Raw genomic sequence first — 16,057 nt, forward strand, 5'->3', positions numbered from 1 at the left:
AGAATTACATAATAGATGCCATCCATAAAAAAATAGAAAACCATGCTTCCAGAAAATGGAAACAATATTTAGGCTCGATGGATTGTTCAAGGGACATCCAATTTGCTAGTCTGCCCTTTGTCAGTAAATAACTTGGACAGAATTTAGGATTTAATGGGCTGTCATTTCCGTTTTTCTTCAGCCCATCCCAGGCAATGGAAGAGGGTCATGTGATTAAGTGCTGAATACTGTCTATTGTGAAGAAATTTGCAGTGGTGACTGAAGAAAAATAACTTTGCTTCCAACAACACAAAACATATGGTTTATTAATTTAATGAAACCTGTTCAACCCGCAGTGGAATGGAAGCCACTTGATCTGATAATTTGATTTGATGGCTTAATTAAAACGACACTGTATAATGTAATAAAAACAGAAGAAACAGAGAGGGCACTGGCTGTGTGCATACCCTTATATCTCAGACCCATGCCTTGGTTTGTAGAAGGTGGGTTAATTCTGCTCGGATGTTTTTTTAGCTGCAACCTCGGAGCCAAAGATTGCTTCCTGTTTTGGTTAAAAGTAGTTTTAAATGACATATCCATAAGTAACTAGCTGATTTTAAACCAGAATACACTGAGGCAGAACATCACATTTTTCTACCAAAATGAGCAAACAAAGATGTAAATCCATGATTGCTGTAGAAAGAGTTTGACACTGAAATGTTGGTTTTGTGCTATTTTTGGAGAAAATATTAATGTTGTTCTATTTTGGGTTCAATCATCTCTACACGCCACATTAATGAGCTACAATTACTTTATCTTATTCAAGGGAAGTTCTGATAGGGATGTTTCATCATTCCTTTGTAAACAGCCACTCCTCTCAGAAACCCTTCTGTAAAGTTCTCATTACTTCCAGAAACTCTCAGGGCAGGTCCATGCTGAAACAAAGCATATGTACCATACAACTTCTACAGGGCTGGCATTTAAGCACCTCCTTCTGACAACTCAGCTTTGCTATTGGTTTTAACCTAGGAGTAGATAAGAGGAAGGCAAGATACAGGAATGATTTGGCAATCATAACACCTTAGGATCAAGCATTTTTAAATGTCTGACATCTCACTATTCCTCTCATTGTATGTCAATATGTTTGTGTCAATTGCCCCTTTTTTTTTTCTTGATATGATGTTAGTGTTCTGCAGGCATGTTGTTTTGTCTATTTCCTGTTGCCATAGCCAATACCTGAGACTGAGTAATTTGTTTAAGAACAATAACAAGGCTTATTTGGGATCTGCCCAGCTTGTGGTAAGGGACCCAGGAAGTACCAGTATTGGCTGCAAAGTAAATGGGTATGCTGAGAAGAGAGGGGACAGAAAGCTGTTCTGCCTTCTACCAGCCAGCTTCCCTAAAAATTCATCAATTCACCCAGGGACCTACGTTTGTTCCTTATTAAAGGCAGAGCCTCTCCTAAGTCCTCACCACCACTCTGTACCATTGTGTGTTTCAATGAGGACCATGCCTCTACATAGGTTTTGGCAGAGGTAAGCCATATTCAGACTACAGCTGACACTGTCTGTTGTACCTGCTATTTGAAACTACTAGATTTATCTTCATGTGTATCTCTAGCTGCCTTGGAAAAGGTTACCAAGAAGAGTATCTGTGCCCAGGAAGATCTTGGTGTTTCCAGATGTTGTGCTGGCCTCTTGGCACTCACATACGTTTATTTAATTTTCAGAATGCCTTCAGCCAGGACTTACCACATATTTGTTGAGTATCCCCTCTGAACATCTAGGCATTAGAAGTGAAGGTGAACACCGTGGGGCTAGGAATATGGTTCTGGGGGTAAAGGGCTTTTTTTGCCAACATGAAGACCTAGGTTCAGATCTCTGGCACCCACAGAAAAGCCAGCTTTTATGGCATGTCTATAATCACTGTACTGACAAGTAGAAACACAGGCCTCCTAGAGCTCACTGGCTGGTCAGAAACAGTGAGAGACCGTGTTTCAAAATCCTACATGATGGAAGAATTAGCCAGATGTTGACCTCTGGCCTCCATATGCACAGTTGCTTAGTTCATGCAGTAGTTTTGTCCATTCAACAGTTCCAGTCTGGTGCCAAAGGCCTGCAGCAGTTCTGAACCTGTTGGTCATAACTCCTTTGGGAGTTGCATATCAGATATTTATAATTTATAACAGTAGCAAAATTACAGTTACAAAGTAGCAACAAAATAATTTTATGGTGCGGGGTGGCTAACAGCATGAGGAAGTATTGAAGGGTTACAGAAAGGTTGAGAACCATTGGTCTGAAGGGTTCCTAGAGAGCCACTGGTCCTGAGTTCACACTGGAAACCCAGAAAAGGAATTAGAACCACCACTACCACATCTACTACCATCATATCCACATCCACCACATCCACATTCACATCCACCACCACGACAAATTAACTCAGCAGTGAGTAGAAATGTCAAGGGAGTAAAGAGCGAGTGTCCTTATCCTGTGTCTTCTTGTATGCGGACCACTACCAGGAGCAGTGTGTGTTCACTGTTCCCTGATGCTTTTTGTACCCCAGGGCTTTCCGTCTAGATTTCTGTAAGATTGTATTTTCTGCCCTGATGGCTTACCCCAGGACCCAGGACCCAGGACCTTGGTGACCTATATATGAAACTACTGCACACCAGCTTACCTTGGGTCCTCCTTGTAGGAGATGCTGAGGCCCTGGTCATAGAGTCAACTCCTGGGAAGCCAACATGTCCACTTCACCCAGGACTTCTAAATTCATAGAACCTCACACACAGTTCCCAGTGCTGTGGCAGGTGCACTGGCTCATGGGACAGCCTAGGGCAGTGTTAGAAATCTGGCTCGGGAGTCCAGCAAGCAAGGCTCAGGTTCTAAGGCCTACAGATTTATTCTTGGATGTAGTCATCACACCCTAGTCAGCCTATGGCCTTTAAAATATAAGTCTGTGGGGAAGATAACACACAGTCTGAGATACTGGACATTCTCTGCACCAGTCTGTGGGGGAGAAGAGAGTTCTGTGTACATCTTGGGCAGCATTTCAGCTGTGACATTGTTACCAGCGCTCACATTTCAGAATCAGGGGTTGTGCTCCCTGGATGGAGTGTGACGCCTGGCTGTGTGCAAGTGTCAAAAAAACCTTTCTGGGAAGGTTACGGTTTCTGTGTGTGATGGTTAGTGTCAACTTGAGAGGACGCACAATCATCTGGAGATGGACCTCTCTCTGGGCACGCCTGTAGAGTCATCTTCATTACATTGACTGACATGGGCAGAATCGCCTTTCTCTGAACTCCAGGCTTGGGCTGAACAAAAAGGAGTAAGTGAGCTGAGTACTTGTATCCATTCTCCCTGTTTCCTGACCAAGGGTATGATGTCATTAAGTGCTTCAAGCTCCAGCTGCCTTGACTTCCCAGCCATGATGGATTGTGGGCTAAAATAAGTTCTGTCTCCCTTAAATTACCTTTATCAGAGTGTCTTTTCCCAGCAACAGGAAGAGGAAGGTGGAAACTGTGATCTATGAATCCTGTCCCCTCCCCAGACCTGTCTTGCATGTCACTTCCGTTGGTGTGAACTCACAGGCATGCTCCAGCCCCAGCAGCAGGCCCCTTCGGCCTCAGGATACTTGAGCTCCCTCTGCACCTACCTGATTCTTCTCAGCTTTCACGGCCCTGCCTGAGGTGCCCTCCCAAGGGACGGCCTTTAGCTGCATTCGGTCAGGTCATTTGGGAGGACATCCATGCTTAATCCCTCATAGCACTTACAACTACTGAAATTTGTTTTTAGAATATCTTGTTCTTCTAGCACCCTGCAAGTACCATGATGTGGCAAGACTCTGATTCTTGGGGAGGTGAAACTGATCATTGCTTATTCTTCAGTAAATATGAGGATGGATAGGTGGATGGACGGACTACAGACAGTTTATATGCCACATGAGTTGCCCAGTCAGAGCATTTGCCATCTAGCCAGGCTAGGTTCTCTTATGGCAGGAGCGTAACCAGGCATTTATGGGATGGATCTGCATCACTCCCAGAACCTGCAGCCAGAGAGGCCTCTTCTACCATAGACAAAATCTCCCGAATGTGAGTATTCATTTCAAAGCAGCCATGGAGAGAGGGCTTGCTTCACTGTCTCCGGGATCAGCTTTCAGCACAGAAAAGAGGCGCTTAGACTGGTGGGTGCTGGCTGGAGTCACGGTGTTCCCGGATGCCACACTGTCAGTGCTTGGGAATATTGAGCCAGTTCTGGTAGCAGGTGCCAGGGGCTGTCAGTCGCTTTCACACTTTATAAATATTACCTAATTACTTAATCCTCTCTGTCTGCAGGCAGGTAGGCAGAGTTGGAGCTTCAAGGCCAACTTAGCACCCCTCCTCCTACAGCTTCTACTTTCTTTCGCTCAGCAGATAAATCTGTTCTGACATTGGGCTTATTCATGTGGACACTGTGGTGCTTGTGAACAACCATGTGGAAATTAATAAAGGCCAACAGTGTCCTTCCTCCCAGAGCAATGGACTTCCTCTTGTCTGCTGGCTAGCAGTTGCTGCTCGTGAAGCATGGGGCTCCCAGATTGCAGGCATCTCCTCATTGCAGGCATCTCCTCACAGTCTGCAGAGGACTACAGCCGGGAGATAATGTATCTCCCCACTCTGCCTACTGATTATTCCTCAGGCCTCCTTGGGGGTGGTACAAGGATATGGGCAAAACCTCCACTTTCTCATAACCTAAGAAACAGCCACTTCCCATACTGCAGAGGAGAAGAAGGAGCCATGAATGTAGCTTGGGGATCCTTGTGAGGTGGATTCTCCATTCATTCTTTGCTCTTTACTTCTCTGCATGCCCAGGGAGCCTTATGATTGTGCCTAGCTCTCTCTCTCTCTCTCTCCCTCCCTCCCTCCTTCCCTCTCTCTCTCTCTCTCTCTCTCTCTCTCTCGTGTGCATGCGTGTGTGTGTGTGTGTGTGTGTGTGTGTGTGTGTGTGTGTGTGTGTGTTAATTCCATAGGCTAGGACTGAGATGTGTGTCTTGACTGTCACATTTCAGAATCTTCCTTGAGTATCAGAAGCACTGTCTAGCTGAGCGTTGTCAGGTGTTATCAAGGACCCAGAGCAATGTTTCTTGGCTGGCACCAGGAACAGCTTCTCAGAAGAGAGGAGTTCTCCTAAAGAGGACCGGGTTGACCTCTTGCAGCTGTTACCAGCCACAAAGACTGAGCTACGCGGAGCTTGTTGACCCATTTGTTAGAGGCAGCCTAGAGTCAGAGCTAGGTCAGTCTCTTGGGTGTATAGGATTGGTTGTTTAAAGTAGGGTTTCCTGGAGCCCACTGCTCACTCCTAATCTTGTCTCTTTACAGATGAGTCCTCACTTCCTAACCCTAACTTACTCAAAGGAAGCCTAGCTAGCCTGTCTGTGGGGGTCATGTGTAGTTTTTGTCATTTCTGTTGAGATAGCTTTGCAAGGCAGCTTGTGGGCTGTTAGATCGTTATACAGAGCTCTTCCCCTGGTTGTCAAAGTCATCTTTGGGCCCCTATTTTATGTGACACAGCTGTTTCTTCATAGCTGTGACATCATCTCAGCAGTCAGACATATGAGGCTGAGCTTCAGGAACCCCAGCACAATGCTGGCTGCTGGGTCTCTGACAGAGATCCTGTTTGAATCCATGCCTGGAGCTAGGTCCATGAGATGGAAAAAGGTTAGAGGCAGCGCATGGAAGGGATGTTCAGTGAGGTGGAGCTGGTCCACATTGCTCTTTTGGCTCAATGTCACAGTGTGTTCATGGTAAGGGAGCTGGTGTTCCAGAGTGTAAAAGAGATCCAGTCTTTTACTCAGGACTCAAGGCTCAGTTGTTTTTTATTAAGTGTGGCTTGGAAGATGGATAGTTCTGAATTCTGCCTCCTCCCTTAGTGTCAGGCCAAACAATGCTCCTTCCTGTACAGGATATGGACACCTCCCAGAGCCATTAGCTGTCAGAAGAGGGACCTCATGGATAAAACAGTAAGAGTGGTAGGAGGGTCTGGGAAAGTCCAGAATGCACATTTGGAGCTCTGCACACAGGATTCCTGCCCTGCCTCCTGGGGCAGCCTGTTGCTGAGCATGGAACATGATGCAACAGTAACACACAGCTCTAGTGTCTGCTGACTCTAACCCTTGATTGCTGAGAGGCAGGGCTGTTGTTCAGGGCTACTGGCAGCAAGGGAGGAGATACCTTTGCATGGTGTAGGGGGGAAGATCCCAAGGCAGTGCAGGAGGGAAGATTTGAAGTAGCCATCTGGTGCTTAGCAGAACTTAGAGCCACTGTAACCAGTGTCCTCCGTGGCAGAGAGTAGTAAAACCTGACTTCTGAAGGCAGAGCTGTGTGAAGAGAATCTCGACTCCAGTCCTTAGCAGCTTTGGGTGGTAGCCTGGCAGTGTGCTTTCCATGTTGATTCCACATTCCTATGGCAGGGCAGTCAGAGTCTGACCCAGCCTTATGTTCATCCTCCACTGTCACTATTTAACACCTATTTGTTATTCAGGGTTCAGTTCAGCCTCACTCTGCTCAGATATCTCCACCAGCCCACCCCACAAATCTAGATCCAGGTTCTTTTAAAAACTTTTCTAGAGGCTACTATAATATTGTCAATAAAAGCATATCATTATATCCTTTAGTGCTGGGGGTGTGTACATCTTAGTCTGATGTTAGCCCTAACTCTAACCCCCAGGTTATCTATCTGGGGAACTCAGTAGGCCTCTTATATTTATTAATAATTTTAGATGTGATATTACAAAATATAAATGATTATGAAAAACGCCAGCCATTTTTCAATTGTATACTTACTGTATTAGTTACTCTGCTATTGCTGTGATAAAATACCACTACCAAGGCAAATTACAGAACAGATGGTTTATTTGGGCTTACAGTTTTCACAGGGTTAGGGTCCATAGTGTCAGGGCAGAGGCAGCAGGCAGGCATATGGCTAGAGCACAATGCTAAGAGCTCATGTCTTGAACCACAAGAATAAAGCAGAGGTTGTATAGGACTATGGTGACCTAAGGCTCTCAAACCTTGCCCCTAGTGACATACTTCCTTCAGCAAGGCCACACCTCCTAAACGTCCCCCAAGCAGCACCAACAATTAGGGACCATGTGCTCAAATAGATGAGTGGGCATGGGATAGGGGCATCCTCATGGAAACCATTACACTTCCTTGCTTTCTAGTGACACAGCTTGTAAGAGCGAGCAACAAGCTGTTCACCTGTCACTGGACTCAGTCACCAGTTGGTGATGTCACACCAATCCTGTGAGCATTGCTGCAATTTGCTGCCAGCGTTTGAGATGTAAAGAGATCCGATGACATCTTTTCCCATCCAAATCTCCCTAGAGCCCTTAAGGAAGCCCAAGTTAAGAACTTGATTTTTCAGGCTTGGTAATGGTTATCATTTCCCCTGCCAGACTGTGATCTCCAAAACATCAAGGCTTATGTTACTTCCATGTTCATCTTTTGAGTAAATGAGTAAGACATCCTATTAAGTATGGGTCTCTAAAACAAGGTAATGGGGAACCTGGGAGTTTTATAGAATCATAGTAGGTGTCTCACATGTCAGCCAGAACAGCACAAGGTAAGGGCCATTGATGCTCATGTGTCTGTGCTTCCCATAGCACTGGGTAAGGGCCGTAGTTGTAGCCAGACTTTCTCTCCTGCCCACTTGTTCCCAAATAACCACTCAGAGGCTTATATTAATTATAAATATTTGGCTGATGGCTCAGGCTTTTAGTAACTAGCTCTTAATTTAACCCATTTCTATTCATCTGTGTATTGACACATGGCCTACCAGTAATGCTGTTACTCTCCAGTGGCTACATGGAGTCTCCCAGACTCCACCTCCCTTCTCTCCGAATCTCTGTTTGGATTTCCTGCCTAGCTAAATTCTGCCCTGCCATAGGCCAAAACAGCTTTATTCATTAGCTAATAAAAGCAACATGTGTCCACAGCATGCAGGCAGACATCCCATATCAGTGAGGTCCACCACTTGTGTTTGTTTCTTCCCGGTGATGGTTGAAGGACCAGCGCTTGTACATGCGTTGCCGATGCAAAAAAAAAAAAAAAAAAAAAAAAAAAAAAAAAGAATGGTTGTTGGGCTGGCTGCCTTTGGCTGTAGAGGGACTCACAGTAGTTGGAGGCTGTTCTGGAGACATTCTAGAGACTCCCCTTCACCTTTGTTGCTAAGGGAAGGAGGCATGAGGGAAGAGTGGAGGAGAAGGAAACTTCTGTGCCAAGTATTGTTAGCACTGGAAGAAACCACTACTGTAAGGCTGCAGTATTGGTGCATGGAGCCCTCATTGGACAGGTTTGCCCTCTTAGCAGTGTGAGCACCCTCCCAATGTCCGTCATCATGTGGAATGGGGAAGAGGCAGGGGACAGGAGACAGACACTGCTGCTCTACTGCCCCTCCCCCAGGCTCAGATCAGATCAGGCTGACTAATCTGCATACATGAAGCCTCCCACACAGTGTCTCACACTCTGCTTAGTGACTTGTTTCCTGCACTGTGGAGTCCTCCGCATGAATGGAGATGCCCCTCCCGGGCTCAGTTACTGTGCATGCGTAAAATATTGATCAGGTGTAGAGCCTGCCCTCAGACAGCATGTATTTGGCAGCTGGCAGCAAGTCATGTCAGAGGTGTGGTCACTTTGAGTTGTCTCCCAGCCCCTGTACCTTCTTCAGAGTGGTGTGTCCTTGGACAGGGAGAAAAAGGAGGTGACACTATGAGGTGACAAGATTCTGGGGATTTGGGATTTTTGTTTTGTTTCATTTTGTTTTTAGTATGGTCTGCTGTGGGGACTCTGATACAGTAAGAGATACCATTCCTCAGAACAGATCTTTGGAAAGTTCCCTGTATCCAAGGGTTCCCTGAGCTGAGCTGGGATGATGTAGTATCTCATGGGTACATGGTATCACCCCCATCTCCACCCTGGTGTGGGTTCTGATGCTGTGGATAGCATTATGCAATAGTAAGCCTGTGCCCAAGTGCTGTGTTTGAGCAAGCTCTGTCTCACACTGATCCACAGCTGGCCCATTGCCTCCGATGTGACACTCAAAAGTGGAGGAGCCCGAGAGGACATCCCTGGAGTAGCCATTACTCAAACAGCTTGAGACACTTGGGGGTTACACTGACTTTCATCAGAGCTATCCCAGTAGCTTACCTAAAGCCCCACAGCCAGCAGGGCTCGGGACAGGACAGACTTGAGTTTGACTTTTGGAACCACTGAGAAAATTTCCTTGACATTGATGTAAAATCAGAGGACCTGGGTGCTCAGCTAGAATCCTCTTCAGTATTTAACGAAAGCTAGGATCATAATTAATGGTGATTTAGAGTAAAAGCAGGAATTCTCAGTGCTGCAAGGGAGTGTCATCCTGGAAATGTGAAAAGCAATCAGTCCCCAGTGAGCTTGTCATCAGGCCCTGGGAAGGGAAGGGCTGATGGCAGGGCCGCCTCACAGGGGACGTTTGTTTGGAGAGAGGGTGTGGCACCTCCTGCATGGTCGGAGGCTTTGATTTTATACAAAGGGATGTGCCAAAATATTCTAGTTTGCAATGGCCATTACTAAACTAAGGGAAGGAAGGATGTGAGCATTATGTGGTTGCCTCTGCACGCCTGGCTTTGACGGTTCAGGCAGCTGAGGATGGGGAGGCCTCTGTAGAAGCAGTAGGGTGTGGTGGGAACGATGATGAACATGGACAGACATCCCTAGTCTAAAGGAGAGCCTTGCTCTTGGTCTAGCTCACTGATTTAAACATCCATATTTACAAGTAAAGGTTATGGGGCCTGAATGTCCAGCTGGCCTGAGGCCCACAACTGAGGTTTATTTACAGTATGCCCAGCACACTTACCCCAATACTATGAGGTTACAGTGTGCCTGTCATACTCACTCCAATCCTGTGAAGAAACCATTACCAAATAGTGACTCATCATACAGATAAAGAGACAATAAGCCACCAAGAGCCAAAGTTCCACATTTCAATATACCAGCTTTCCCCTAAAACTGCACTTCCTTCCTTCCTTCCTTCCTTCCTTCCTTCCTTCCTTCCTTCCTTTCTTCCTTCCCAGGCTTGGAAGGGAGACCGTGCTTGACTCCAAGGTTTCCTAGGGTACACACCTGCAGAACCTTAGGCACAGGTACAAAGGTGCTCACTCCTCTTCCTCCTCAGCTTGGACAAGCGATTGCTGCTTCTGTAGACTAGATGTGTTTCCCGAGCAGCCAACATTCCCTCACTGCAAGGTATGAGTTAAAGAATGTAGATATCATCTCTCCACAAACGCAAGTCCCTGGATGTGGCTGCAGGAATGAACTGAGCAGCCCTGATGTTGTAGATAGGATCTTTTCCCACAGAACTAAGAAGCAAAATCCTTTCTTACTCTAAGGGATGAAGTCTGTACCTATACCCAGGACCCTGGTGATCAATGATGTAGTCCCTTCACAAGAGGTCCTCAGAGCTCAGGCAGAAGGACAGGGAGGTGACAGGTGGTGAGGAAGGACCTACATGATAATGAAGGCAGACCACCAGTAAGGCTAGGGCAGAGCAGGCCACATAGAGGCAAGTGAGGAGCCGGGTGGAAAGCGGGGTGGTTGGAAACAGAAGGATCCTATCACACAGGCCTGCGGCCTTCCTCCATGCGCCCTCAGCCTGCTTGCTGTTCAGATACACAGGCATGCCAGCCCCTGCTGCAGACTCAGGCAGTGTACGGAGCATGACCAAAGAGGTACCAGCTGTGCCTTACTCTAGTGGGGATGGCAGATTGTTCCAAATAGTCAGTGAAGCGGCAATGTAACTCAGGGTGTGTGCCGTGAAGGGTCAAGCCTAGAGAAGCTGCCTGTGAGCTGTGCTGAGGGGTTGAATTCAGTGCTGAGAATACAAGCCCACTTGTTCCTTTCCATGGTGCAAACCTCACCCACCACCAATCTTTGTATGAAGCAAAGTGAGCGTTAACATCTTTAAACAATCCAAAAGTTTGAGCGCCACAGAAACCATACAAAGCTGAGATTTGGCATCGGCGTGTAAGTTCTCTTGGGCACAGCCCACATGCTCGCCGCCTCTGCTGCCTTGTGCTTTGGAGGCGAGAGAGACCACATGACTTGCCAAGCCAAAAATAATTCCTATCTGCCCTTTTTATAGATAAGAATGCCAAGCTCTATTCTAGGTCCTTCTAGTACAGTGCTCTCTCTGCAAAGGTCTCCGTGTCCCCACCGTGTCCAGGAAGATGGGAAACACGCTTGGGAATAGAGAACAGAAAGATGTTTCTGTTGGATGTGTCCCCACTGTCCATAAAGATGGGAAACACACTTGGGAATAGAGACAGAAAGATGTTTCTGTTGGTCCCACTTCTCTTCACCTGGGGCTGATGTGAGGAGGGACCCTTGGTCACGCTCTTGCTACCTCTGGCCTGGTTGGGGGCAGTCTAGGGCAAGTATGGGTCTAGGGTGATGACTTAGTTAGAGAAGGCCTCCCCTGGCTGGTGATCCTGTCCCGAGAGCATAGGTCTGTATTTTGTAATAGTCTGGGGAATTCTGTACTTTCCACTCAAAGCAATGGCATCTAAACTCTGTTTATTATAGGCACAGCCTCCTGGCTATGGCATTCACTTGCCCTCAGACCTTAGACTTCTTGTTGGTTTGTGTTTCGATTTTTGTTTTTGAGAAAGGGTCTCACTGTGTTGCTTGACCTGGTCTCACATCTGAGAGCCCCTGCCTGAGCCTGAGGATGTCTGTGATTGTTGGCATGCACCACCATGACCAGCTCTTTTCTATTTTACTTTTTCCTACACAAAATTACATATAATCCTCTTATGCAGGAAATAGATAATCTGTCAGACATTGGATCCTAGGATGTTTGCAATGTTGTCTGAGGTTACAGTAACATTTGAGGTGAATCTTTTTTAACTTTCTTCTTACTTTTATATACTACATAATTAAAAAAAAACCATGAATCATCTTAATTAGCATAGAAAAGACCAGCCATTTTGTTTCAAACAATAAATAAGAATGAAGCATCTGCATGTGGGCACTAAGATTATTTATGTGGCTGTGATGTAACTGCTGGAGAAATGCGCCCCAGACGGCTCTCCAATAATTGCAGGAGGGGAGTGAGTACAAGAAAAATAAGACTGGTAGGAAATGAGGGATGCGGAAGTTATGTCATCGTAGTGGAGTATAGAATGTTCCCAGTGCATAAACCTGGCCTTGCTGCCAGTGTTAAGAAGGATGGAGCTGTGGATCCTTGCTGATTCTTTTCCCTCCTCCCTTTGTGCTGTCTTGGGAAACAGAAGCCTAGTAGGTTGGACTATTTAAAAGCAGTACCTTGTCGCCCCCTAGTGTCCTTATTCTGATATGTCACCTTTGGCCATCCAGGCAGTTTTCATGGTCTTTGTTTGAAGTCTCTGCTGTGAAGGCAAATGCATGCATGGTGGCCTGGTACCCACCCATCAGTGTAGGGGGCATTCTGCAGGGCAGTGAGAATGCCTCATAAATCCTCACATCTGCCCATTGAAGCCACCCAAAACATCTCTCCAACAGAGACAGGGAACCTCTTCCCAGGGAGGGCTGCAATCCTATCACAGCTTCAGCCAAAGCCAGCTATGTTTCTCGACAGGAATGTAGTCAGTGGCTTCAGAGGCAGCCTTAGGTTTGGGAGCATGCAGTTGGCTTCTGGAAGGTTCTATGCTGTTCCATGTGTGACTGCTCTAGTGTGCTCACCCCTCACTTAGCCCCTCTTCCCCACACCAGCTGCAGGTCTACTCCCCCTCTCTCTTGAGTACTTGCCATTTTGTTTGTTTTAGAACTTGCCATTCTCCTAGTCACAGCCTGTCCTAACATGCAGACAAAGCTGTGGCCCCCTCTGGACAGCCCCCACCTTGGGGAGGCAAAGGAGTTGCTGGGGGCAAAGGAGTCTTTCAGAACAACCTCACCTTGCAATCTGGGGGCTCAGAATTTTCCAGTGGTTTCCAAGGGCTTCTGGGAGAAAGGCCAGATTTTATTCTGGTCCTCTAGGCTTCTCAGTCCTGCTGTGCCTGTCTTTCCACTGGGTACTCTTCGTGCCTTGGCCCACCCTGTGCAGCTGCTCAGACCCTGGAATATTGCTCCTCTGTCCCTTCCCCAGCCCCCACCCATGTAGTCTTACTCCACCCTCAGTTGAAAAGTGCCATCGCCAAGGGAGTCAGCCTACAGCAGTGTCGAGCTTGCAAGACAATGACATTCTCCTTCCTGATGTCTGCCAGCCCTGTGTTCAATATCCACTAACATAGATGTTTCCTCCAAAATCTTCATTTCCCCTTGGCGACTCAGGCAAATTGGCCCCGAGGAGACATTTGTTTATGTCCAGAGACAGGTTTGGCTGTGACAGTAAAGAGAAGGGTGTCCCTCTTGACTGCATGGTCACTGGACTCCTTTGCGAGTAGAGAGTGCCCCAGTCACCACTCCACACACAGATCCAGAGCTGTCAGCACTGTAGTGAGTTGGCCCTATTGCATCTCCTAAAGCTTCCCAGCTATGTGGATGGAAACCGACTTTCGGAGGAAGCCATCCTTTCTGGTGCGCCTTCGCTTTAAAATTACTTTAAAGAATACATTGCATTTATACTTCATCTGCAATTTTAGTGAGTTCCATGGTCCTCCTATCAAATGTCCTGGCTTCCTCAAAGAGTCCATGCAGGGGAAATGTCAGGGGAGAAAGCTTCATCAATAAAGGGTAACATGAGGAGGGGACTCTGAGTGGTCCTTAAGACAAGGGACAGATTTGAATTTAGACGCTGAATGAGATAGTCCTGCTAACTTTGAAGGCAAGGGGACAGATTTGGATATAGACATTGAACGAGATAACCCCATTGTATTTCATGCACTTTCTTAGGCAGGATGACGGCTATAAGATTAGATGAGAGATGTTCTTATTCTTAAAAGATTCAGGGCAGAGTATTTAGGGCTGAAGTAACAGAGTATTTACTTAGCTAAAAGTGTGTGTTAGCGTATGTGTGTGTGTGTGTGAGTGTGTGTGTGTGAGTGTGTGTTAGGGGTGAGGGGGTAAGCATGGTAGTTCATGACTGCAATCCCAGGACTTAGGGGACTAAGGCATTAGAACCGTAACTTTAGGGCTAGCCTGGACTATGTAGCAAGACTATGTCTCAAAAAAAATATTAAAAAAAAAAAAAAAAAAAGAGCTGGGGTAGTGGCTCAGTTAGAAAGTTCTTGCCTTGCAGTCATGTGCACTGGAGTTTGATCCCCTGAAACCATATTTAAAAAAGAAAAATTCCCAGCTGTGAAACAAAACTCCAGTGTGTGAGGCCTTAGCACAGAGTAGGTGGCCCTGTCCATGGAAAGTTCCAGGCCAGTGAGAAACTGTCTCAAAAGTGGATGTCCCCTGAGACATGTAATGTTACCATCCCCTTCCTCCACACACACACACACACACACACACACACACACACACACACAGGGGGATGCATACTTGTGTGCACATGTGGAGTGCATGAATAAGTAAATGAAGAGAGGAGGGAGTAACTGATGTGGAAGAGAGCTAATGGGACTGGGGTGCCTGGGGGTGCGTACTTCCTATAGAAGTGTTTCCTGAGTCAGGGGGCACACGTTTGAGTGACAGGTCACACTGGTGACCTTAATCTTACCTGTGTCCTCAGTTTGCAGCTCCCCACCCATCCACATGAAGGTGCAGCCTCTGAACCAGACAGCACTGCAGGTGTCCTGGAGCCAACCAGAAGCCATCTATCACCCGCCCATCATGAATTACATGATCTCCTATAGCTGGACCAAGAATGAGGATGAGAAAGAGAAGACGTTTACTAAGGACAGTGACAAGGACTTGGTAAGGCCCCTCGGGGCGAGTCCAGGTGCATACTCCTCTCACTGTACATAGAGAGAGTATCTCCTCCTCTACAGAGATAGGATGTTGCAACTGAGAGTCCCTAGAAGCTGGCAGGCCAGTTACCCTGGCATTCAAAGCAGTGGACAAGACTGTGTCTGCAGCAAGATGGAAAGCAGTGACCACACCTGATACTGTCCTCTCCCCTCCACACATGCCAAGGCATATGGATGCTCATGCTCACACACGGACGCATCACAGACACACAATTTCCCCTTATAAAGTGGCTGCTTTTAGTTTGCCCCAAACGAGCCCCTTTCTTCCTGTCAGGTTGTTATGTAAGTGCCTGCCTGTCATGGCACTTAGTGAGCACTGTGTGAGTATTTCCTCTTATTACCCATCCCTGCTTCTGCACCCTCATCGTCTCTGTGCACAGCTATGCTTGCTGATGCCCACAGTCCCCACTACCCCGTTCCATGTGTGAATATACACTCTCATTGCATGCTGAACTCCAGGGTCCAGAGGACTTTTTACTCTGTACTGTTGTAGATGCTGTGACCAAAGCCAGCATCTCTTTAAAATGCACGTGGATATCTAGCATCAGGCATCCAACAAGGCCCTTTGGGCATCTGCATGTAGAAGCTATTCTCACTCGCTGTTGTAACCCCCCAACAAGTTCTAGTCTGTAAGACTTCACACAGAACTCACAGTGACACATTTGGGTTTGAAAGCCTTGCTGCTTTATTGTTAATCAAAGGAGGCCCCAGAATAACGAAGCCTGTAATTGTATATGCAATGAAAGATGCTTCAGCTCAGAGTGGGACTATTAATGACTTACCACTTTTTTTTTTTTTTTTTTTTCTCCCAATAGAAAGTCCTCCGGGCTCATTCAATCAGTCATAGAATAATACTTTTCATATTCCTTTAGATGAAGATTCTTTTACTTCATTTCCATTTATATTTTCAATTCCCTCACTAGACATTGTTATCTGGGTCACATGAGGGAGCAGAGAGCTTGGTGAAATCAGAGAAGGATGTATTGGAAGGCACCCAAGGTCACGGTGTGGTTTCACCTTTATCTTTCACACTGGAAGCCCCTCAGGGATTACTCCCTCACTGAAGTCAAGCTTACATTCATCAGCATAAACCATCTAGGCGCTCCTCCTGTTTCTTGTGGGAAGTAATTACATATGCAGGGAGGAAGAGGTCTAGTAAATTCCCACCTAGACGGAGTGA

At 46.6% G+C, this 16,057-nt stretch overlaps 1 protein-coding gene across 2 annotated transcripts in view; it reads left to right on the forward strand.

Annotated features, from left to right (window-relative positions):
* Positions 1-16,057, forward strand: part of Ptprg (protein tyrosine phosphatase receptor type G) — a 655,084-nt gene that overhangs the window by 546,266 nt on the left and 92,761 nt on the right. For both annotated transcript variants that reach the window (XM_051206878.1, XM_051206880.1), the window contains exon 9: positions 14,640-14,824. In XM_051206878.1, the coding sequence (XP_051062835.1) occupies positions 14,640-14,824 (185 nt within the window). The remainder of the gene's footprint in view (positions 1-14,639; positions 14,825-16,057) is intronic.

Source organism: Phodopus roborovskii, unplaced genomic scaffold, assembly GCF_943737965.1.
Source record: "Phodopus roborovskii unplaced genomic scaffold, PHOROB, whole genome shotgun sequence".
Lineage (NCBI taxonomy): Eukaryota > Metazoa > Chordata > Mammalia > Rodentia > Cricetidae > Phodopus > Phodopus roborovskii.